This window comes from Drosophila suzukii, chromosome 3 (assembly GCF_043229965.1).
Source record: "Drosophila suzukii chromosome 3, CBGP_Dsuzu_IsoJpt1.0, whole genome shotgun sequence".
In the NCBI taxonomy this organism is placed as follows: domain Eukaryota; kingdom Metazoa; phylum Arthropoda; class Insecta; order Diptera; family Drosophilidae; genus Drosophila; species Drosophila suzukii.
In genome coordinates this window covers 24,840,860-24,861,323 of record NC_092082.1, presented here as the reverse complement: position 1 = coordinate 24,861,323, position 20,464 = coordinate 24,840,860, and the positions used below count along the sequence as shown (strand labels likewise).

The 20,464-nt window shown below is 46.8% G+C and overlaps 4 protein-coding genes across 4 annotated transcripts; 1 reads left to right on the top strand and 3 right to left on the bottom strand.

Annotated features, from left to right (window-relative positions):
* Window positions 1-1,494: 1,494 nt before the first annotated feature.
* Window positions 1,495-6,320, bottom strand: LOC108007767 (organic cation transporter 1). The gene is made up of 6 exons (XM_017071522.4): window positions 5,226-6,320; window positions 4,945-5,173; window positions 4,776-4,879; window positions 2,201-2,976; window positions 1,934-2,115; window positions 1,495-1,879 (listed from the first exon to the last, which is right to left on the bottom strand). Exons 1-6 carry the CDS (start codon window positions 5,456-5,458, stop codon window positions 1,703-1,705), a joined length of 1,701 nt encoding a protein of 566 aa, XP_016927011.4. The 5' UTR covers window positions 5,459-6,320; the 3' UTR covers window positions 1,495-1,702.
* A 6-nt stretch (window positions 6,321-6,326) lies between these two features.
* LOC108007765 (uncharacterized) lies at window positions 6,327-12,823 on the bottom strand. The gene is made up of 7 exons (XM_017071521.4): window positions 12,662-12,823; window positions 10,956-11,274; window positions 8,903-10,901; window positions 8,440-8,844; window positions 6,922-8,377; window positions 6,723-6,816; window positions 6,327-6,668 (listed from the first exon to the last, which is right to left on the bottom strand). The coding sequence occupies exons 2-7, from the start codon at window positions 11,263-11,265 to the stop codon at window positions 6,328-6,330; spliced, it is 4,605 nt and encodes a 1,534-aa protein (XP_016927010.4). The 5' UTR covers window positions 11,266-11,274; window positions 12,662-12,823; the 3' UTR covers window position 6,327.
* A 419-nt stretch (window positions 12,824-13,242) lies between these two features.
* On the top strand, window positions 13,243-18,325 carry PolH (DNA polymerase eta). The gene is made up of 4 exons (XM_036815210.3): window positions 13,243-13,740; window positions 13,803-14,299; window positions 14,360-16,523; window positions 16,622-18,325. The coding sequence occupies exons 1-3, from the start codon at window positions 13,309-13,311 to the stop codon at window positions 16,113-16,115; spliced, it is 2,685 nt and encodes an 894-aa protein (XP_036671105.3). The 5' UTR covers window positions 13,243-13,308; the 3' UTR covers window positions 16,116-16,523; window positions 16,622-18,325.
* SLC22A (SLC22A family member) lies at window positions 16,537-20,081 on the bottom strand. Its single transcript, XM_017071526.4, has 5 exons — window positions 19,613-20,081; window positions 19,288-19,525; window positions 17,921-18,024; window positions 16,910-17,861; window positions 16,537-16,845 (listed from the first exon to the last, which is right to left on the bottom strand). Exons 1-5 carry the CDS (start codon window positions 19,831-19,833, stop codon window positions 16,645-16,647), a joined length of 1,716 nt encoding a protein of 571 aa, XP_016927015.4. The 5' UTR covers window positions 19,834-20,081; the 3' UTR covers window positions 16,537-16,644.
* Window positions 20,082-20,464: the final 383 nt, after the last annotated feature.

Sequence of the window (20,464 nt, the reverse complement as noted above, 5' to 3'; positions counted from 1 at the left end):
GATTAAGAACCACAATAAGCACTCCTACTATGTAACATCAATAAGAAACCTCATAACGAAAAAACTTCCCAAAAATAAGCCTTATTTGGATTCCAAGACAACGAAACTGCTCACTCATTTGCCAAACGTAGCCTTCAATGCCGCCTTATATACACCCCTAACTACAATTTTACTGACATCGCTCGCCACCTAAAACAATGCTTAGACAATGAACTGATATACACCTTGGAAACAGCATCTCCTTGGTACAAACTTGTAAAACCCCCAACATTTATACACAAATACGAATTGAATAAAATACAACAAATTATTATCAACAGAATACGACTTGGACACACCAAGTTCACCAACGCGCATTACATTGAAAGAAACCTTTCCTCTATCTGCCCCCTGTGCAACATCAGCCCAATAAGCCTAACCCATATTATTACCTCATGCCCCGCCCTTACTCTCCAAAGAAGTGCATCGTTCAACTCCCAAAACCCTATCCACATTATATCAAATCCTACTTTAATCAATACCTAGAAAATCCTACTCTTTCTTAATAATTCCAACATAATGTATAAGATATAATAAACTGTAAAATATAATAAAAATAATAATCATCACTACTAAATTACCATAAGCGAGTTTAAGGCCTTTTGCTGTTATAGCTATAAAATAAACCCAGTGTTAGCTTATAGTTTTAACTATAAGTTAGCATTAGATAATAATAACAAGGGAGAACGCTGTAGTCGAGTACCTCAACTATAAGATACCCGTTACTCAGCTAAAGGAACCATAGGGAAATGGAGATATGCAAGCAGTAAAGCGAGATTGACATGCGCCACCTACCCGCGATCTCAATATTGGTTATGTGGGCGGTAGACAGATTTAGGCGTTATGGGCGTTAGAGTGGGCGCGGCAAACTTTTTTTGGGGTCAATCGATAGGTATTGACGAGACTAATACATTTCAGTTAACATTTCTTTCTAGCATGAAAATTGTGGGCGCCACAGGTTTATGCGGTTTGTGGGCGTTAGAGTGGGAGTGGCAAACATTTTTTGGGTCAATCGATAGGTATTACCAAGACAAATACATTTCAGTTAAAATTGTTTATCTAGCAATAAAATTGTGGGAACTACAGATTTAGGCGGTTTGTGGGCGTTAAAGTGGGCGTGGCATCTTCGCGTAACAAACTTGCACTGCGTACAAGGCTACGGAATCTAATTCTGAGATATCCGCGTTCATACTTAACTTGGTTAAAGTGGGCGTGGCAAACTTGTTTTGGGTTAATCGATAGGTATTGATGAGAACAATACATTTCAGTTAAAATTTTTATTCAAGCATCAAAACTGTAGGAGCCACAGTTTTGGGCGGTTTGTGGGCGTTAGAAGTTAAATGTGTTTGATTACTTTGGAATACAAACTTTCGATAAGTGCTTTTGGAATTCGAAGTCCAAATAGCTTTAATATTTTGGCAAATCAAAGCTAAATGCGGTAAAATTCTTTAAGTATAAATTTGCAAAAAAATTTATTGCTTACTGTACCACAAACATCCATCCAGTGTAATTATAAATTTCAACCTACAGCTTAAGTGTGATCTTAAATTTTAAAAATGTTTATTGTCCAATCTTGACTTGCAGGTTTGTTGGTCATCAAATACCACACTCTCCGATGTCTCTGATCACCGATACTGTCGATGCGATAATGGCTCGATTTCGATTATACAGCACTTTTCAAAACTTTTTCCCTAGGTATACTCTTGTCCAGGGCACGTGCTTCAGCCAGCGTGGTGGGCAACACCTTATTCGTAGTCTCCGGGAAGAACAAAGCCAGCCCCGAACAGGTGAATCCGAATAGGGCAAAGAGTAAATGAGGAGCATACTGGTAGTGCGCGATCTACAAGAAGACGTTGAATGAAACTGAGCGAATGCATATCAAAAGGTCACTGACCAGTAGAGTGGTTTGGGGGGCCAGCATGGATCCGAAGCGACCCACACTGGAGCAGAAGGATAGCATGCTGTTCCTGCAGTTCGTGGGAAAGATTTCAGAGGTGAAGAAGTACAGGATCATAAAGCTTCCTGTGGAGGTCATCTTTGCCAGGAAATAAAGTATCGAAGAGGCCGCAGGGTACCCTATTTGGGGAGCGTTGAGAAATACATTAAACTTTTAGTTCCATTTGGAGAAATTCCATCGGGCCCAGAGCAATCCCGCACTTACCCTCATCCGTGGCAGCCACAGCCAGGAGTAGGGCTGCACAAGTGAATTGGCAGGAGCTGAGAGCCCAACGCCGACCTATCCAGTTCATAAGTATAGTGGCCATCAGAATACCAGGCAACTGCATGAAGCCCGTCATGCTGAAGTTCTCAAATTTGCTGCCACTCAGTTGGGTGGAGTTTAGGCTCAGGCCCAAGGCGACTAGGGTGTGGGTGAACCACACAAAGCAGCACAGGGCGGTGCGACCGCCCAGGGCCTGGAATATCTGACGGACACTGTATTGGCCCCCGGAGGCGGAAGACTGGTCCACCAGTTGGCGGTTTGAGCGAATCAGATCGCTGAGCTGCTTCTCCGACAAATCCTTTCGGTTCACCCTCGCCACTCTCCGCAGCGTGGACTTGGCATCCAGCTCCTTCGACTGGCTGAGCAGCCATCGCACGCTCTCAGGGAGCAGACAGATGAAGGTCAGGTGCAGCAGGGCGGGTGTATAAAGCACCCGTAGGAAGACGCGCCAGTCTCGCAGGTAGTTGGCCAGGTAACCCATGAAGGCCTCGGCGAGACCGTACGTTAAGCTGATCGCGGTGGCGGCCACTACCCGGTGCTTCGGACCCACTAGCTCCACGGCCAGCAGAAAAGCGGTGGGAAAGAGGGTGCTGCCCACTGCCATGTCTAGGAACTCTAGGCTCAGGAAGCTGTAGTACTCCGGCGCATGGGAGCGAGCCAGTCCCGCAAAGGAACTGAGGATTCCTGCGGTGACCAATATAAATTTTCGCCCATATCTACGTAAAAATAATAAACTTGAGTCAATCAGGAGTCTAAACCAAGGAAAAGTAAGCAGATGTAATCAGTTTAAAGAAAATTAAAAAAAAAAAAAGCGCCTAATCATTTTCTTATAATAATTATTTATCTGAAAGTCTTTAAAATATTGCAGAAAACTTGGAATATTTTCCGTGAACTAATTTTAATAACACTGGGTGGATTACCATTTTTTTAGTATAATTATTATTATTATTATTTCATTCAGAAGATTGCAACGCAATGAAGGAGACATTGAAGGATCGGACAACTATATTCTAAAGGAGTTAAGTAAAAAACATGCAAGAACGCTTTAGACGAGTACCTCGACCAAAGGGAGATGGAGATATGCAAGCACCACCGCGTTCTCAATATATGGTTATGTGGGCGGCAGACAGATTTAAGCGTTATGGGCGTTAAAATGGGCGTTTGTTTTGGGTCAATCGATAAGTATTGACGAGACTAACACATTTCAGTTAAATTTCTAGTTTCTAGCATGAGAATTATGGACGCCACTGGTTTGGGCGGTTTGTTGGCGTTAGAGTGGGGGTGGCGCACTAAGGAAACAAACTAGAGCTGAGCAGGAATCTCTAGAATCTGCATGCCTAATCCCAGTTTTTCAGCTCTTATTGTTTCCGAGATCACAGGGCTCATGCTGACAGACGGAAAAACATGGCTAGATCGACTCAGCTAGTAGTCCTGATCAAGAATATATACACTTTATGGGGTCGGTCTACTACCTGTTACATACATTCCGACAAATCTAGTATACCCTTCTACTCTACGAGTAACGGCTTCGCCTCTTCTACTCTGAGCTATAGCATTGTTTTAAGATATATAGCTGTCATAGGAATCGATATACCTATAAACAAATCTACCAAATACATTTTTTCTAGCTGCCGAAGATATCTTTTCGTCTTTTTTAATAAAATGAAGTTAACAACTGTTACGTACGCCCTCCACATTGAAAGATTCACATAGAGAAACAACGACGAATCTTGAGTCGGGGGGAGGGGTGCATTTGACAAACCAGACTCAGACTGGTAAAGACAGAAGAAAATGCATTTCGGCAATTCACGGGTGTCGCGTGGCCAGAAAAACGGCCACGATCGACCTTCTGGTAACCATACTCCGGCAGCTGGCAAAGTGCAAAAGCCGGCCGTTGACTCCCAAGATAGCAGATATCAAGAAACAGTAACAATAAAATAGTAATAGAAACAATTTTTGGCTTCGTCTCTTCTACTCTGAGCTTTAGCATTGTTTTAAGATATATAGCTGTCATAGGAATCGCATTATATATGTATATACAAACCTACCAAATACATTTTTTCTAGCTGCCGAAGTTGTCTTTTTGCCTTGTTTAATAAACTGAAGTAAACAACGTTTTTTAGTTTAATCGAAATTTCTGGCCCAATAGGTCTAATTTGTTCATAAAATGTATGTATTTGGCATAAATACATATCTGCACGGCCCCACTTGTGTGCATTTATGTAATAATCGATCGCGCCCGATTTCATTGCCCCTCCAAATTTAATACCAGTTTGGTTGGATTTCAAACTTGCTGTAACCTACAAATTTTTTTCAAGTTTGTATAGTACTTAAACGAAAACAGAAAACAACTTTGGCAAGCATTACAAAATAAATACGGTTTTCCAAGTTTCATGTCAATGGCTTCAACACTGACAAAACTCTTAGGCCTTAATACAAATTAGTATTGCTAAGCCTAGAGCTTTTTTCAGATGTTTCAGCGTCAAAAATAAATGGTTCTATTCTTGTAACATACCTATCGGCTAGATAACCGCCTAGTGGTATGCCCACAAACTGTCCTACATTGTTGACTGTGCCCACCATTGATAGCTTCCATTTATCAGCGCAGAAGATGCCAAACTGTTGAAATGGTGGGGTGCACCAAAATATCAAATGGATAGGTTTATTTTATGCTACGAACCTACCTCATTGGCAATAGTTTTATCGTCGTTTCGCAACTTAAAGCCCGCATCGCAGTCGACCCGCTTAGTCGAGTCAAAACTGCTGGCGTTGCACGAAGATTCACCCAAAAGATCCGATCTTACGGCAAAGTGCTGGCACTGATCCCAGTTCCCGAGGCGTTGCGGGGTAGTGAAGTTGAGGAAGGCTTCGCCATAGCTGGTGTCCAAGCCATCGCACTGAGTGATATTGCATCTGTGGAAGATGTTCTACTAAAGATGGCGATGGCAATATCTAACCGACCCACCTGTGGGCCACATCACCGGCTGTGAATACGAAGGAAATGGAGTAAAAGGCGTTGCAGATGATCGGCAGGCACAGCAAGAGGTAGTTGAAGATCTGAAAACGCCCGCACTGGCCGATCTCAACGATGATCGCGTCCAGCTGGCCCTCCTCCGTCGATTTCGATGGGTCTGAAGCATCCTGTCCGGGTCCGGGCTTCTTCGGAACCACCTCCAGTGTGGGCTGCGGTTTGGACATGCTGCTGCCGATATCGCCGAGCGACGCCAAGTGACTGAGTCCGGCTTTGAAAGCCGCGCACTCGACGCCTGATGCCCTTAATTGGCTAAGTTATTCACGGCGGAGAGCTCTGTCCCCGAGCAGTTCCCCGGACGCTTTTTCACACGTTCAATTACCTAAGCACGCCCACTGAAGCCCGGATTTAATTGCCGGGTTAAGTAACGGCGATGAACGGCTCAAGTGCAGTCTTTTCTTAAACCAGGCAGGTGAATAAACTTTCAGCTTATCACGAACACTGTTTGTGCATTGTAATGTAATTATGCTTTTATTGTTCAGATTCAATGAAAGAATTAAAAATATCACTTGATCTTGTTGTTTTTGTCGAAAGAGAGTGTGCTTGGGTGTGGGTAAATAAGGGGACTAGATAACTAATATATATAAATAGAGTACAAATACTTTAAGGTTTCTAAAGCTTAATTCAAAGGAAACTTGGATTAACATTGGTACGAATACAAATACAGGTAGAGAGGAGGTTTCCTAGTTGCTACTGATCATAAATCTGCTTTAATATGGCGACTACCGCATAAATGCGGGACGAGCTAGTTATTTTTACAACCTACAGCTCCGGAGTTCTTCCCCGTCAGCTTAGCTCAATAAATCATTTCAGGCCTCAGTTTCCGAATGTTGCGCTTTGTGTCAAACTGAAATGTCAATAAATTATGCCTCTTTGTGGGTGTGTTCTAAAACTACAAAATACGTGTCGACCAATTTATAGAGTAGAAGCAAAGCTTTCCGTGCTCACTACTTTGCTACGTAAATATCAATCAATCTTATCGATTTTCAATATGATAACTTTCTTTTAGACTAGTTTAACGTGGAATGTAGACCGACTACAGGTTGTACATGGGATTGCTGGTAGCGTCAAACAGTTGGGTTCCCGTGGACTCGATCATGGACCTTAGGGCAATGCTTCTTTGCTTGGCCACCGCCTTGCGAAGCGTTAGCTCGAACACATTGTCTTCGTCTATGTTGTCCATCGGCATGTGATCCCTGTGACCTTCCTTCCGATCAGGAGTTTTAAACACGAGCTCCTCGTGCTCATAAAGCACACATGTCTCTGCAAATTCCGTGGCAAAGTACTGCGCCGTGTTCCGATTTTGAATCACTTCGCTGGGAAAGCATTGAAGAAGTTCTTCAAAGCTCAGTTCAGCCACAAGGTTATTTAGTATCTCTGCAAAGTAAAATTATTTATTTTAGGCATTTTGATATACTGTGTCTTACGAACCCGTAATGTTTTCCTTCCAGTTGGGCAGCGCTTCCTGCTTGCTGAGAATCTTCCTTAATAGGCTCTCCCAGTGTTTGGGCGTAAAACCACAGGACTGCAAGAAATCAATAATTAATTAATAACATCACGTATAGCTAAATATAAATGTATCCAATTATACAAAGGGTAATAATTCAGATTATTGTGAACCAGCTCTTACCTTTCCATATTGCCACAAAAAAGCGGGACAGAAACTAAGCATGTAGTTAATGGCCAAGTTCTTGGGCAACACAATGACCAAGAAACTGTCAATACCCATTAGATGCGGCGTCTTTTGTATGAAGGCAAGGAACTCCGAGATAATCTCTCGATCCACCTTGGTGGAGGCTAGCAGACTCTGAATCTTCAAGGTGAGGGTCAGCAACTCGTTATGCCAGCTGAGGAAGCGCACCTCGAACTCGCCGTCGTCCTTGTTCGGATAGGTGAAGTCGCTGCGTTCGAAGGGCGGAAGGCGGTTTAGATATTGCGGTCGGTCCAGCAGGCAGGGAATGGGGCGGATGTAGCTTTTGATGTGGCGGTCATACTCTTCTCCCTCGGGGAGCTTATAATCGGGAATAAAGGGCACATAAATAAGCTTGCCCGCCAGCGGATCATTGGGATTCTTTACGATCGGCTTGGGACAGTAATTTGGAGCCATTCCCACCATGTAGGAAATGCATTCCATACGCAGGTTCATGAACTCCTCCCGGCTCGTCTGTTGCTCCACATCCGCTGACTGCAAATCTGTAATAAGATCACTCAGGGCCTTCAGCCGGCCCATGTACATGCGAAACAGGATCTTGAGACCCTTGAGATTAGTTGCAGCCACGTCGTCATCAGCTAGGGGCTGTGAGAGCGAGGCATTTGAATTCCGCTTCTGGAATGGCGAAGACTGTTGTTCCTGCAGCTGGTCGTAGACGATTCGCTGCTGTCTGCCACTGATCGAGAGGCTGGCCGATCGCTCCTCGTGCGCCGAACTGGCGCAAGAGCTGGACAGTGACTGGGCATCCGCCTCGCTGTGCAGCGAGGGAGCCCGCGAACTGCTGCACTCCTCGTCGTAGTCGTCATCCAGCTGTGGAGGCGTTTGCGAGCGAATCTCGTGGGGCTGCAGGGACGAGCTAACGTCATAGAGATCGTAGAAGTACACCTGCAGAATGTTTACAAACACCTTCTGCGAGGTCTGGTAACCCTTCTGACCAATGTGCGAGGCGATGTAGTTGAGGAACAACTGCAGAATCACATCCAGCGTCAGGCTATGCTCAATGCAGAGTGCGTGGATAAAGGCGTCGCTGATCGCTTCAATTAGAGCTGGTTGCTCGTTGGCTAGCAGAATCGTCTCGCAAAAGTCCGAGAAAGACACGATAGTGCTCGGAGTTGGTGTACCGACCGCAATAGGCTTGCTCCTTCCACCTATTCGTCGGTTTTTCTTGGGCCGCGAGCTTGATGCCTGGGAGTCAACCTGCTGCTGATGGCGTCGCTGATAGATCACAGTACTGTCGTCGAACAAAACATTCTTGTGCCGTATCAAGGCGGTGGCCAGGTTGCGTCTGGTAGACTTTGAAATTATCTCCTGAGCCAGCAAATAGTTTGACATTCGGCACGCGGTTACAGCCAGCAGCAGATTTTCATCGGGGGATCTGTGAGGTATACCAAAATAATTAACTTAGGCTGTTTTTACTGAGATAAGTAATTAACTTACAACTTGTTTAAATACTTTAGATAGTTGATTAGTTCCCCACTCATGGAGTCTGCAACAACTGGAGAAATAAGCATTATCTGCGGAATATCCACAGGTGCGTGTTTAATAAACATGTTAAGGAACTCCAGCGATAGTGGAACCTGCTTGTAGCCCTGTTGGATGACCCTGGCTGGCGTAAAGAACGGACGAACTGTCTGGTTCAGGAAGGCCGATTTTAAGCGATCTGTCCCCAGACTAAGCAGGAACAGCTTAACAGTGTATATCAGTCCCGCAAGATCACAGGAATCCACGCTCTCATCGCTGTCCATAAAGTTGTCTATATAGTTATTAAAAATGTCTACCAAATGAAGCTGGCACATTCTGTAGAATCCTGTGGCCTGAAGATAAACTTCCTGCTTGCTGGACCTGTAAAAAAGAATAAATTAATATAATTAATTGTCTAAACAATATATTTTTTCCATACCGTATTGAGAAGTCCGCCAGTTTTCTGCAGTTAGCCGCAAACATGTTCCGAAGCAACAGTTCCCGGTCCGCACCCAAGCGCTCGCCCTGTATTGTGAGACTCAGTCGCAGCATGACATGTGCCTCCTCCATGAGATCGTAGAAGTTACAGCTGCTCGCACTGCGGTACGAGTCCGCAATGCCCTCTAAATCCTCGATGACACACTCCACTCGAGGCACCTCCAGGTTGTACAACGTCCACTCGTTGGCCACCGTTGACGATTGGGCTGCACTGCTACTTCTTAACAGGCTACTGTGCTTTGCCTTTGCCTCAGCTAACAACCGGGCGGCAATATTTCTCTTGACAGCCACTACTTGACCACCAGGCACTTCGCCCATGCTCCGTCGCTTGTGCTGTTCCAGAGCTGCATTCGTGATGAGCACTAGCTGCTCCCGGTTGACGCACACAAACTGAACGTGCATAAAGGCGGCCAGACCAACGACGGCGATGGGCGAACTTACGTCAGGAGATGATTCCTCCGGAAACAAGCCGCCAATCGAGGGATACTCGAAGCGATTGTGAAATAGCTTGTGCCCGATCCGCGAAGTGTGTGTTTCCACAGACTCGGACGTCACCGCATACACCACGTAATCATTAATGTGGACTTGGATGACCGGAGCCGTGAAGCTGTAGCTGGCCACTGGCTTTTCATTTTCACTGTACCATTTTCCTTGGGCGGAGAACTGGTACAAAAAGCCGTCCACACTGCTGGCCACGAGGAGGGCATGCCCCATGCACCTCTGATGCTGAGATGACTTGAGCGTCCGGCGGTTGACGTGCTTGAAGGTTGTCACCGCACTGGGCACCTGTTGATTACCCATGTCGTACTCGTCGTCCTCCTGGTCGACTCCCTGACTGCTCCTTTGGTAGATGGCCTTGAGGTCCATGCACCGAAGAATATCCAGAACTCGCGGCTGGTTCTCCGAGGTCTTCATACAGATCTGCAGCAGTTTTCGCACGTCATATTGCACCGAGGCATCATCCAGATGACTGCCACCGGCGATGCCCCTCACATTCATTGCCTTGGCCTCATTGACGAGCTTGATTTTAATGTCCGCGGCTCGCTGGGGGCTGATCGTGATATCCTGATTGTCTTCCTGACCCTTTCCTGATCCGAAGTCACTCTCATCCCACTGGGAGCGCAGTTCGGGCTCGAATTCCCTGCCGTAGGCATTATTTACCAGCTTGGCTACATTAAAGTCCAACGGTGATCGTCCTGGCAGGGCTCCATTCAAGATCACCTGTGCTTTCCCACTACTCGTCGACTGCAGGGAGTCGCTTTCGCAACTCTGCTGGCTGTGGCTGGAACTGACCACGCCTCCGCCAACGCCACTGGCACTAGCCTTGCTGCCCAGACTCAGGGATTCCGACAATGGCTCGTCCACGGCACCGTAATCGTTGTCCAGACAGCTTACATCCTGCCCGCCACTTGCTCTGCTCGCGAGTGCATCTACCACCTTGAAGGCCACGCAATAACGATGACTAAGGCAAGCAATCACGTTCTCTGCCAGACAAAGGCGCACTGGAATGAAATTCAGCTGCACGAAGAATTTAAAGGGCAGGAAGTCGATAAAGGCGAATCTGGGCTGGGTGTTCTCGTGGACGCACTGGGTGTACTCGTACAGGTAGATCCTGTCTCGGCTGCTCACGATGATGTTGCCGGATGTCTGGCAGCACTGCACCAGCTCCGGCGGACTGCGCAAAGGCAGCTCAATTACATCAATGCTCTCCACCAGCGGCGTCTTGGGCGTGGTCATCGAGGCTATCCGGATGGTAATGGGCAACTCGTTTAGCCGGCTGTCTGGGAACTTCCAGAAGTTGGCGTAGATGCGAACGAACATCTTGGTGTCGTCCTCGGAGCATACCGTATTGCTGTTGCTGCTCGAGGTGCAGCTTATGGTGGAGGAGGAGTGCACCGGACTGCCTGCCTGCTCCTTCTCCAGAGTGAGCAGATACTTGCCTGTGGGAGATTCTGCTTTAGTTGGTCTTTCGGGGGCTATAAGTTTTCACTCACCAGTTTCACAGTAAATCAGTTGCACAACCTCGCCCACCGTGGCCAGTGTGCTCCTACTCGGCGTTCTCTCATCGCCTCCGGTAGTAGGCGCTTCTGAGGCCGCCTCGTTAGGTTGCCCCTCTTCCGGGGGCACTCTTCCCGGGTCCTCCGACTGGGACTGCTTGCCCGCTATGTCGTAGATCTCGATGAACTGCTCCGCACTGCTGATGGCTATCCGGTTGTTTCCGATAAGACTGGCCGCCAGGATATCGCCATTTAAGGCGTAGGTCTGTTGCCTGGCAAAGTTGTAGGCCTGCAGGATCTTCACCATGGTGGCTCACTAAAAAGAAGAGCAGGCGATTCTTTTACTTCGGTACTCTAGAATTGCAGACTACGCCCTCGGTTGAATGGAGTGACTTCATCGCCGGACGTACACAGACTGATGGCCTCACCGCGAATCAGTCGCTAGAGCAGAGAACTCTCTGTCAGCGAGTGAGGCAGAGAAAGGGGGGAAGTCCAAATGGGAATGGGTTGGCGGACCGCTTAGCGGGGGCTCAGTCAAGTGGTTCTTGTTTGGGCATGTGTACCATTAGCATTATTGTGGGCTTATGCTGGGGCCAGGGAACGGGACAGTGGGCGAGGGCTAGGGCTAACGCATAAGGGCTAGAGGGATAGGCCCTTCACATAGTAAAGCAATTAATTTTGATTAGCGTCATAGCTGTATTATTAAGTACCTAGTGAGATATTCAAAAATTATGTTACAATTTTCATGTAAAAAGATAATAAATAGTTCATACGGGGTTTCAGTGAACTTGGTTTTGGCGAACTCTATGTTAATGGTCAGTTATATATTATAACACATCAAAGATTTTAAGCTTATTTCAACAGAACCAGAGTTTGCATAGGGAAATATTTAATATCTAATTTAAAACAATATTATTAGGGACATACTAAAAAAATATATCACAGCATAGTTTTTAACACCTTCCATACCTCAAAAAATTTTTAATCAAACTTCAACCTACTTGTTCGTGGCATTCAGTACAACAGTTTAGTGCTGCACCTTCACTTCCGGTGGAATTTCTGGGGGTCCTACGCTTCGGCCATAAAGTAAACAGACAAGAAATTAGGTCACAACAGTATACAAAAACACGCCCTTCCTGACCTACACCACCCACTACCCAATACCCCCGTGGCGCGATTTAAGAACCACTTGAAGTGGGTTGGGCCCGCGATTCCGACTCTAATTCCGACTGGCTATACGTGAGCTGGCCTAATTAAGCCCTTGAATATACACTGGGCATACACTTGGCGCATCAATCGAAACAGCCGGCAAAGAGGTGGGAACCGGACTCGCGGAGCCGGAAATAGACCCGCTAACGCTAACGGACATTTATTTCTGGTCGCTGGGTCAAATCAATAAATCCAGCGATCATAATCTGTGCATTAACAATAACGCAAATAGATTTGGGAAACGGAAAAGCCAGGATAGTGAAATCCAGAGGGGTGGGTGGGGGAGTTGGCTCGGAATGTGTGTATGCATGTACGTAAATTGCATTTTGGCAGCGGCATCCAAAGAAAAATCAATAGTTTAGCAGTTCTTTTGAAAGTGGCACTACCGAGCGTAGGTAATACTTTAAATTGTTCACCATATTATGTTTAAGTTGAAATAGTATACAGGGAAGCACAGATGGTTTTTATTTTTTTTTTTAAAGGAATTTGTTTACCACTCAGATTTGCTTAGTTGTCCCGGCAAATTTTATCAATTTTCAACCAGCGGTTTTTATTCCGCACAAATAGAACTTAAAGCCGGACCGGACATTGCAATATCCCCTCGTTTGTTTATAGTTTTTCCGAGTGAGAAACAACAATAATCAAAAATATTCAATAAAGTGTGGACAAGTCTTGATTACTGAAAAATATACCAAAAGAGTAGTATTTTTGGGCTTTAGTAAACTACACTAGACTACAAGATATTAAAGAACTCACAACATTTGTTTACCTTTTAATTGTTAATTGTAAGATTTTTTGCAGTGAACAGAAACGTTACCACCCATATGAGATATATGTGTCTGCCTGCCTCTGTTGGAAGTTGAATTTCTTGTGTGAAACAAAGTGGGTGCCCATTATTAAATATTCACCTGGGGAGGTGTCAGCCAAATGAAACAAATTAATTTATTTTTCAAAACTATGATTAAGTCTTACATGCGGGGTGTTTGATTGGGAACGCATCACTCACTCCGCAACAACTCTACCGAAAATACATATTTTCTTAAATTTGTTCAGTATATTATATTGGTATTTCAAAAAGTCCCGAGCATGGTCTTACTACTGGCGCGCAGTGGAATTTCGCGCAATAATACGAAATGAAATCATGACCAGCGCACGCAGCCATGTCAGCATGCAGAGCAAGTACGACCGCGTGGTCCTCCTGGTGGACATGGACTGCTTCTTCTGCCAGGTGGAGGAGAAGCAGCAGCCGGAGTACCGTAACCGCCCTCTGGCAGTGGTCCAGTACAATCCGTGGCGCGGGGGCGGCATCATCGCGGTGAACTACGCGGCTCGGGCCAAGGGAGTGACGCGCCATATGCGCGGCGACGAGGCCAAGGACCTGTGCCCGGACATAGTCCTCTGCCAGGTGCCCAACATCCGGGAGAAGGCCGACACTAGCAAGTACCGCGATGCCGGGAAGGAGGTGGCCAACGTGCTGCAGCGTTTCACGAAGCTTCTGGAGCGGGCCTCCGTGGACGAGGCTTACCTGGACATCACGGAGACCGTGAACCTCCGTATGCAGCAGATGCAGAGCGTAAGCGGCTTATCATTAGTAAAACTTCGCTTATTTTTACCTTACCTTTTAACTCATTGCAGGGCGACTTTGCTCTGCAGCCCCAGGAATTGGTAAACACATTTGCCGTGGGCCACCCTAACATCGGCGACTACGTCAACAAGATCACGACTCGTTTCGCCAATCCCTATATAGACGACGAACGCTTCCAGCTGTCCTACGACCAAAACGACCTTCCCGCCGTCCGGCAGAGCGACATTCGATTGCTGATTGGCGCTTCTGTGGCCGGTGAGGTGCGGGCGGCTGTCAAGAAGGAGACCGGATACGAGTGCTCGGCGGGCATAGCGCACAACAAGATCCTGGCCAAGTTGGCAGCCGGCATGAACAAGCCCAACAAGCAGACCATCCTGCCGCTGGCGGAGACCGCTGGTCTGTTTGATTCCTTGCCCGTGGGCAAGATCAAGGGGCTGGGAGGAAAGTTCGGCGAGGTTGTGTGCGAGACCCTGGGCATAAAGTTCTTGGGGCAGGTAGTCAAGTTTACAGAGGCCGAGTTGCAGCGCAAGTTTGACGAGAAGAATGGGTAAGTGATGAACCACTATTGACGGACCCGTTCGAAATAATTTATTCCTTTTTATTGCAGTACCTGGCTGTTTAACATCTCTCGCGGCATCGACCTGGAGGCAGTGACGCCGCGCTTCTACTCCAAGAGCATTGGCTGCTGTAAAAAGTTTCCAGGTCGGAACAACATCACGGGACTGAAAACCCTTCAGCACTGGCTGGGAGAGCTTTCCAGTGAGATCAACGATCGCCTGGAGAAGGACCTCATTGAGAACAATCGCAAGGCCAAGCAGATGGTGGTGCAATACGTGCAGGACATTGACGGCGAGGAGGTGGCCAGCTCCCGCTCAACAGCTCTCAAAGATTACGACAAGGAGTCTATCGTGAAGTATGCCCTGGAACTAATCAAGGCCAACACTAAGACGTTTTTGCGAGCCGGTAGCGAGTCTGCTCTAAACAATGCTATCAAGTTCCTTGGCATCAGTGTGGGCAAGTTTGAAACCGTTTCTAGTGCCCAGAACAAGCTGCAGGAGATGTTTGCCAACCAGGCTGCCAAAAAGCGTAGGGTCAGCGGGGAAGAGCCAGTGCAACCTCCCAAAGTTCATATGGAAAAAAAGCCCAAGCAGACGGAAGAGTCAAAGATGAAGAACTTTTTTGCCAACTATCTGCAAGGATCCAAGAAAGAGGACACGAAGCCAGATGCCAACCACGCTCCGCCTGCAGAAACTGCGCCAAAGAAGACTTTTGTCGAGGAGTACAAGCAGAAGCTTCACGAGACCGCAAAGTCAAAAGCGGCCGCCGAGGGGTCGGTTCTTACCTCAACACCGCCGGAGTTCAAAGAAAGCTTCTTTTCAAAGTACCTGAAACAACAAAGGCAGACGAGGCAACAAAAGGCGGAGGCAGTGGGTGAGGACTCGTCTGATATGCAGGGCTTGGCAGAGGAACTGGATGCCATTGAGGCTAGCAACACAAATGATTTTGATGAAGACACTGAAGAGGAGGCGGAGCTAACTGGTAACATCCACAAATCAGTGGTTGAAGAACAGGGATCCTCCCTAAAAGCTTTGCAAGGGGAGCAACCAATAACTTCAAATTTAACAACACCGATGGAACACTCTACATCCAAAAATGCTAGTGTAGAGCATCCTGACCTAACAATGCTTCCTCCCCTCACTGAAGAAGAACTGCAACCTTCAACGTCAAAAAGGAAGTTTAATGAGCTTGACAGTTCTGCTGGAAACTACAAGGAAAGCTACGCGGAGTTCGCTGTACCCGAGCTCCGCACCGATATTCTGCCAATGGTCAAATGCGATCAGTGCGGAGCGAATATACCAGACGAAGTGAAATCCCTGCAAACACACAGAGATCACCACTTCGCGCAGGAACTAAACCGACAGCTCAGAAGCAACGAACGTGAGGAACGAATGCAGAGCCACCAAAAGGTTTCTCCTAAGCCGACGCCACCAAAGAAGACTAAGAAGACAAGTGCTTCTGGTAGCATATCACAATCCACGGCTCGACCGACTAACAGCATAGCCAAGTTCTTCAGCGTCAAGCCAACTCAGGAGCTACCATCCACTGATGCCGATATGCAGCAGTGCACCGAGTGCAAGACATTTATCAAAAGCGTGGACATGCCGGAACACCTGGATTACCACGTGGCCAGAAACCTGCAGCGTGAACTAAACCAACAGGACTTGCGCAATCGAACCGCGGCCCTAAGCAAGGAGAAGACTTCCCCTGCTCAGTCAAAGAAACAGAAGCAGCTAAACACAACTATTGGGGGTTCCACAAGTGGAACCAAGACGATTGCCCATTTCTTCAGTCAAAGCAACTAATTGCCATCTATTGTACCAATTTAAGTATACGAGATTAGTACCTAGTACCTAGGATAGGACCACAAACAGCTTTTTTGTTTTTGGGTTTGAAATCAAACAACATTTTGCTCATCATATGCGTATCAATATTTAATTTTGGTTTTCAGATATCTCAGGTATGAATCACAATCAGGCTCTGGACAGCAAAATGATTTGTGCATTTTTTTTTTTGCTTTGTTAAATATAAATTTCGTGTTCTCCAGCTGAGTAAACAATAGAACCTTTTTTGTTAATTGTAAATTTATTCACGTCTCTAAGCTCTGTTCGGCAAGGCGAGCAATGGAGCTCACATACTTTTTGTAAATTTTGTTTAAGTATCTAGGTTTAAGTACCAATGTTGATCATTACCATTTCCCATTCTATAATAAAGTAAGTTCAGTGATTTGTTAATGCTAGAAATAATATATATATTTTGCTTATTCTTAGAGCTATAACACATTTGAAGAGAAATGTCTTTGTATTTGCAGGCTGCCTTAGGATAAGAATAAGATTATTGCGTTTGACTTGCCGCAACGACTAGATCAAGATCCTTGCCCTGAGACGGCTTCTTCTTGACGCCGATGGCATCTGCTTCCTGCACTGTGGTGGGCAGGACGACGTTGGTGGTCTCTGGGAAGAACAAGGTCAGCAATCCGCTCACGATGGCGGCTCCAGCGAAAAGCATGGCGGGAGCACTGGCATAATACTTGGCCTGCGGGGGAGAGAGAGCAACGCACTTAGATTTAAACGGAGGACCAACTGCATCGAGTACCCACCAGAAGGGGCGTTTGTGGCGCCAGCATAGAACCAAACCTGCCCATCATCGAGCAGAAGCTGAGAAGGCTGTTCCTCAGGTTAGTGGGGTAGATCTCCGAGGCGAAGAAGTAGAGCACCTGAAAGCTGGCAGTGATTGTTAGTTTGCCAATGAGGAACAGCACCAACTGCAGCACCGGCTGATCTGCGCCAGCGAAGATTGTTCCGATGCAGCATAATCCACTGGCCAACATCAGGCCGCAGAGGGAGTACCGCCTGCCAAAGCGGTCCATGATGAGCAGCGGCATGAAGAAACCTGGGATCTCCACCAGGGCGATGTAAGCGAAGTTGTTGTACTTGTCTCCGTCGAGCAGAACCACATTGAGGCTCAGTCCGTAGTAGACCAGCACGTGGACAATCCAACAGAGGGAACAGTTGGCGATGCGCCACTTGAAGTTCTTAAAGGCCTCGCGGATGGGAAAGCGGCTCTCCGACGACTGCTGCAACTTGTCCCGATTTGCCAGGACGAGCTTGTCAAGCATGCTCTCCGGCAGCTCACGCTTGTTGACGCTGGCCGCTCGACGCAGGATATTCTTGGCCCGCTCCTCCTTGCCCTGGCTGAGCAGCCAGCGCACGCTCTCCGGAAGGATCCAGAAGTAGGCCAGCAGGATCAGCGAGGGCATGTAGGTGATGCGCAGCAGGATGCGCCAATCAGGGAAAGCCTTGGCGGACATGGCGAGAAACACCTCGCCCACCGCGTAGAAGACGGTAATCACGCTGCAGGCGAGCACTCTCCTCTTGGGTCCAACCAGTTCGATGCCGATGACGAAACATGTGGAGTATAGCGTGCTGCTGGTCATGTTGTCCAGGAACTCGAACACCAGGAACCATCCGTAGCTGGGCGAGAAGGAGCGGATCACGCCCAGCACGGCCCCCAATATGCCTCCCAGGGCGATCGAGAAGCTACGTCCATATCTGATAAAAGGTGTTAGGAGTGAGCATGGAAATATGAAGCATGAATGGGGCCAGCTTACCGATCTGCCACATAGCCACCGATGGGAATGCCGAAGAACTGTCCCAGGTTATTTATGGTTCCGACCATGGATAGCTTCCACTCATCATCGCAGAAAATGCCGAACTACAATGAAACTATTTTTATGATGCAAATCTTTTGTTATCCCAAGTCTTCCGCTTAATAAGAGACGTACATTAAAGTCTCTCATTCATGTTGACCGTTCATCTCATTTTTCTTTTGCATTGTATGAGATTCTTATAGTATAAGCATTTTAAGATCCATGGTTTATTAAAAAGAATATTTTTATATACTACTTCTTATTCATGCTAAGCATTCAACCTTGCACAAATTTAATGGAATTGTCGCCCCAGTCATTCTCCCCAAATAAACAAATTGTTCCCTCACTCGACTAGGAATATCTTAATCTGCATTTGTTTTTTCGTGTTGCAATTTTTATGCCTGTCTGTCTGGCTTCTGAGGCACTTATCTTCCCGCTACTGTTGCCCCATCAACGTGTCCAATTGTCTGATAAAGAATGTTTTAGCATGAAAGCTCATCAGTCCACTTAGGGCACATAATCATCTTCTCAAAGGTTGGCACATCAGATGTGCCCGCGAAAAATATATTTGTTTACCTTATAAGTGGTAAAATTCCTACATTATTTCCAACGACCGACTTAATGTTATGAATTATGTTTGCCTTTGGGCCTTCACAACGGTCTTTTTGTTGATTCAGCTGGTTTACTAAGCGTATACGTAATATTAAAAACTCAAAACGTACAATCAATAAGTTAAAAGTCTTACGACCATTTACTGCAATCCTATCTTCACTTTTTAACCCGTTTCAGGCCCCGGCTGAGTGCCTACTATTTGATAAAGATTGTGAACTACTCTTAGTCAGCTATCAGTGAAGTATTTACCGCTCAATTAGCCATTGAACCCGTGTGAATCGACAGAACTAGTTTTCCTAAAGACCACCACTGAAAATCTTGTTTCATTTCCTATCCACACAAAAAGGTTAAAATCATAATACTATTATAAGAAAATAGGCACTTAATTTCAGCGAGGTCTATGCTTTTCTAAACAAGCTAATAAATACCTCACTGAAGTAATTAGCTTCACTTATAAGCTAATCAAACTCTGATATTTTTTGGATTTCATTCTGATTGTTCAAAGATAAGCGTTCGTTTGTTGTGATGAAATTATGGGCTTAGACGAATTTCGGCGATTATTTTTAGAGTGCATTGCCTCATGCTGTAAATGCGTTAGTCGGCTGACTTATAAGCAAAGTCCAACGTCTGCCAGCGCAAGATCTTAGAGTCTGGCATGCGGTTGTCGTAGTACCTGATAACAGCACCCCCAGTGGCGGTGGACCTTTGATACTCACGTCATTCGAAATAGTGACTTCGTTATCGCGGAACACGAATTGATTATCGGGGCAGGCTTCCGAAATCCTCGTGAAATGGTCGGCCGAGCAGATGTCCACCGACTGGTTCCAGTTGGGCAGTTCGGAGTTGGAGTACCGATTGCAGGCATCCAGATCCTTGCCGTTCCTGGGGATACTCCACTCCGTGTGCGGCGCGTAGTAGGAGCTCTCTGGCGAATCGCACTCTGCGATGTTACATCTGCCGGCGAAGGGGAATTTCGGTATTCGGATTTTCGATTCGCCCAGCAAAAGCAGTAAAGATCCATTAAATGGCCATTAACTTCACCTGTGCGTCACGGTGGCAGCGGTAAACACATAAGTGACCGAGAACATAGCGTGGAACATCATTGGCAGGCAGATCAGCACGAATATGATCAGCTGGAAGCGCCCGAACTGCCCCAGATGCTTCAGGATGGCGTCCAGGGTGACGTCCTCCGAGTCCTTGGCCGGTGGCGCCAAATGAAGCTCCACCACCGCATCTGCGGGTGGCGCTTCGCTGGCTGCCATTTCCCAATCTCTGCCTTCGGTAATTCGAGGGCACACTTAACACACACGTTTTCGGTTTATTTATGCACTCGAGTTGGTTATTTTCATTTACGGAATCTATATATTTATTTTTACCCACGACGCCGAGCACTTTCGCGATGTGGTGTGTAGGGAGCCGCGTCTCGAACTGCGAAGGCCTGCTGCGATCTCCGGTTGGCGCTGCGGGCAAAGCAATCAACGAGCGGTCACGATCGCAGTCCGTCGACGAGTGGGGAAGATCGTTCCACCGACCAACTGTTGAGCGGTTGTAGCGCCTTGATAAGGCGGCCGGTCTCATGGGGCTCCGAGTTTTGGGTAGGCCCGGTTGGAGACTATGCCGTGGTGTGTCGGTGCGGGATTGGCCGCGGTGAAAGTGGACCGCGGGATAGGGCGATAAGCAATCAAAGTTCAAGAGACAGGTTTCCTCATCAGACAACTTGAGCTAAAAAATAAAAAAAACAATCTTCCTGAAATTTTACAGGCCACGCATTCGTACTTACTCCGGATATAAACGGAAAGTGCTCCCGCGGTGAAGATGCCGAGATGCCTATCTTCAGCCCTTTTCAAATCGTTTGTATCAGACTACATTACAAGTCACATTATTAAAGATACC

What these genes read in the sequence shown, in the direction of transcription:
- SLC22A (XM_017071526.4), bottom strand. Translation starts at nt 19,833, where the DNA reads ATGGCAGCCAGCGAAGCGCCACCCGCAGATGCGGTGGTGGAGCTTCAT. An exon ending in GCTGCCACCGTGACGCACAG is followed by an intron (nt 19,526 to 19,612) that starts GTGAAGTTAATG and finishes CTTCGCCGGCAG; the next exon opens with ATGTAACATCGCAGAGTGCG. An exon ending in GGTGGCTATGTGGCAGATCG is followed by an intron (nt 17,862 to 17,920) that starts GTAAGCTGGCCC and finishes ACCTTTTATCAG; the next exon opens with ATATGGACGTAGCTTCTCGA.
- LOC108007765 (XM_017071521.4), bottom strand. Translation starts at nt 11,265, where the DNA reads ATGGTGAAGATCCTGCAGGCCTACAACTTTGCCAGGCAACAGACCTAC. An exon ending in ACTGATTTACTGTGAAACTG is followed by an intron (nt 10,902 to 10,955) that starts GTGAGTGAAAAC and finishes AATCTCCCACAG; the next exon opens with GCAAGTATCTGCTCACTCTG. An exon ending in CTAAAGTATTTAAACAAGTT is followed by an intron (nt 8,378 to 8,439) that starts GTAAGTTAATTA and finishes TATACCTCACAG; the next exon opens with ATCCCCCGATGAAAATCTGC.
- LOC108007767 (XM_017071522.4), bottom strand. Translation starts at nt 5,458, where the DNA reads ATGTCCAAACCGCAGCCCACACTGGAGGTGGTTCCGAAGAAGCCCGGA. An exon ending in GCCGGTGATGTGGCCCACAG is followed by an intron (nt 5,174 to 5,225) that starts GTGGGTCGGTTA and finishes CATCTTCCACAG; the next exon opens with ATGCAATATCACTCAGTGCG. An exon ending in ATAAAACTATTGCCAATGAG is followed by an intron (nt 4,880 to 4,944) that starts GTAGGTTCGTAG and finishes CCATTTCAACAG; the next exon opens with TTTGGCATCTTCTGCGCTGA.
- PolH (XM_036815210.3), top strand. Translation starts at nt 13,309, where the DNA reads ATGACCAGCGCACGCAGCCATGTCAGCATGCAGAGCAAGTACGACCGC. An exon ending in GTATGCAGCAGATGCAGAGC is followed by an intron (nt 13,741 to 13,802) that starts GTAAGCGGCTTA and finishes AACTCATTGCAG; the next exon opens with GGCGACTTTGCTCTGCAGCC. An exon ending in AAGTTTGACGAGAAGAATGG is followed by an intron (nt 14,300 to 14,359) that starts GTAAGTGATGAA and finishes TTTTTATTGCAG; the next exon opens with TACCTGGCTGTTTAACATCT.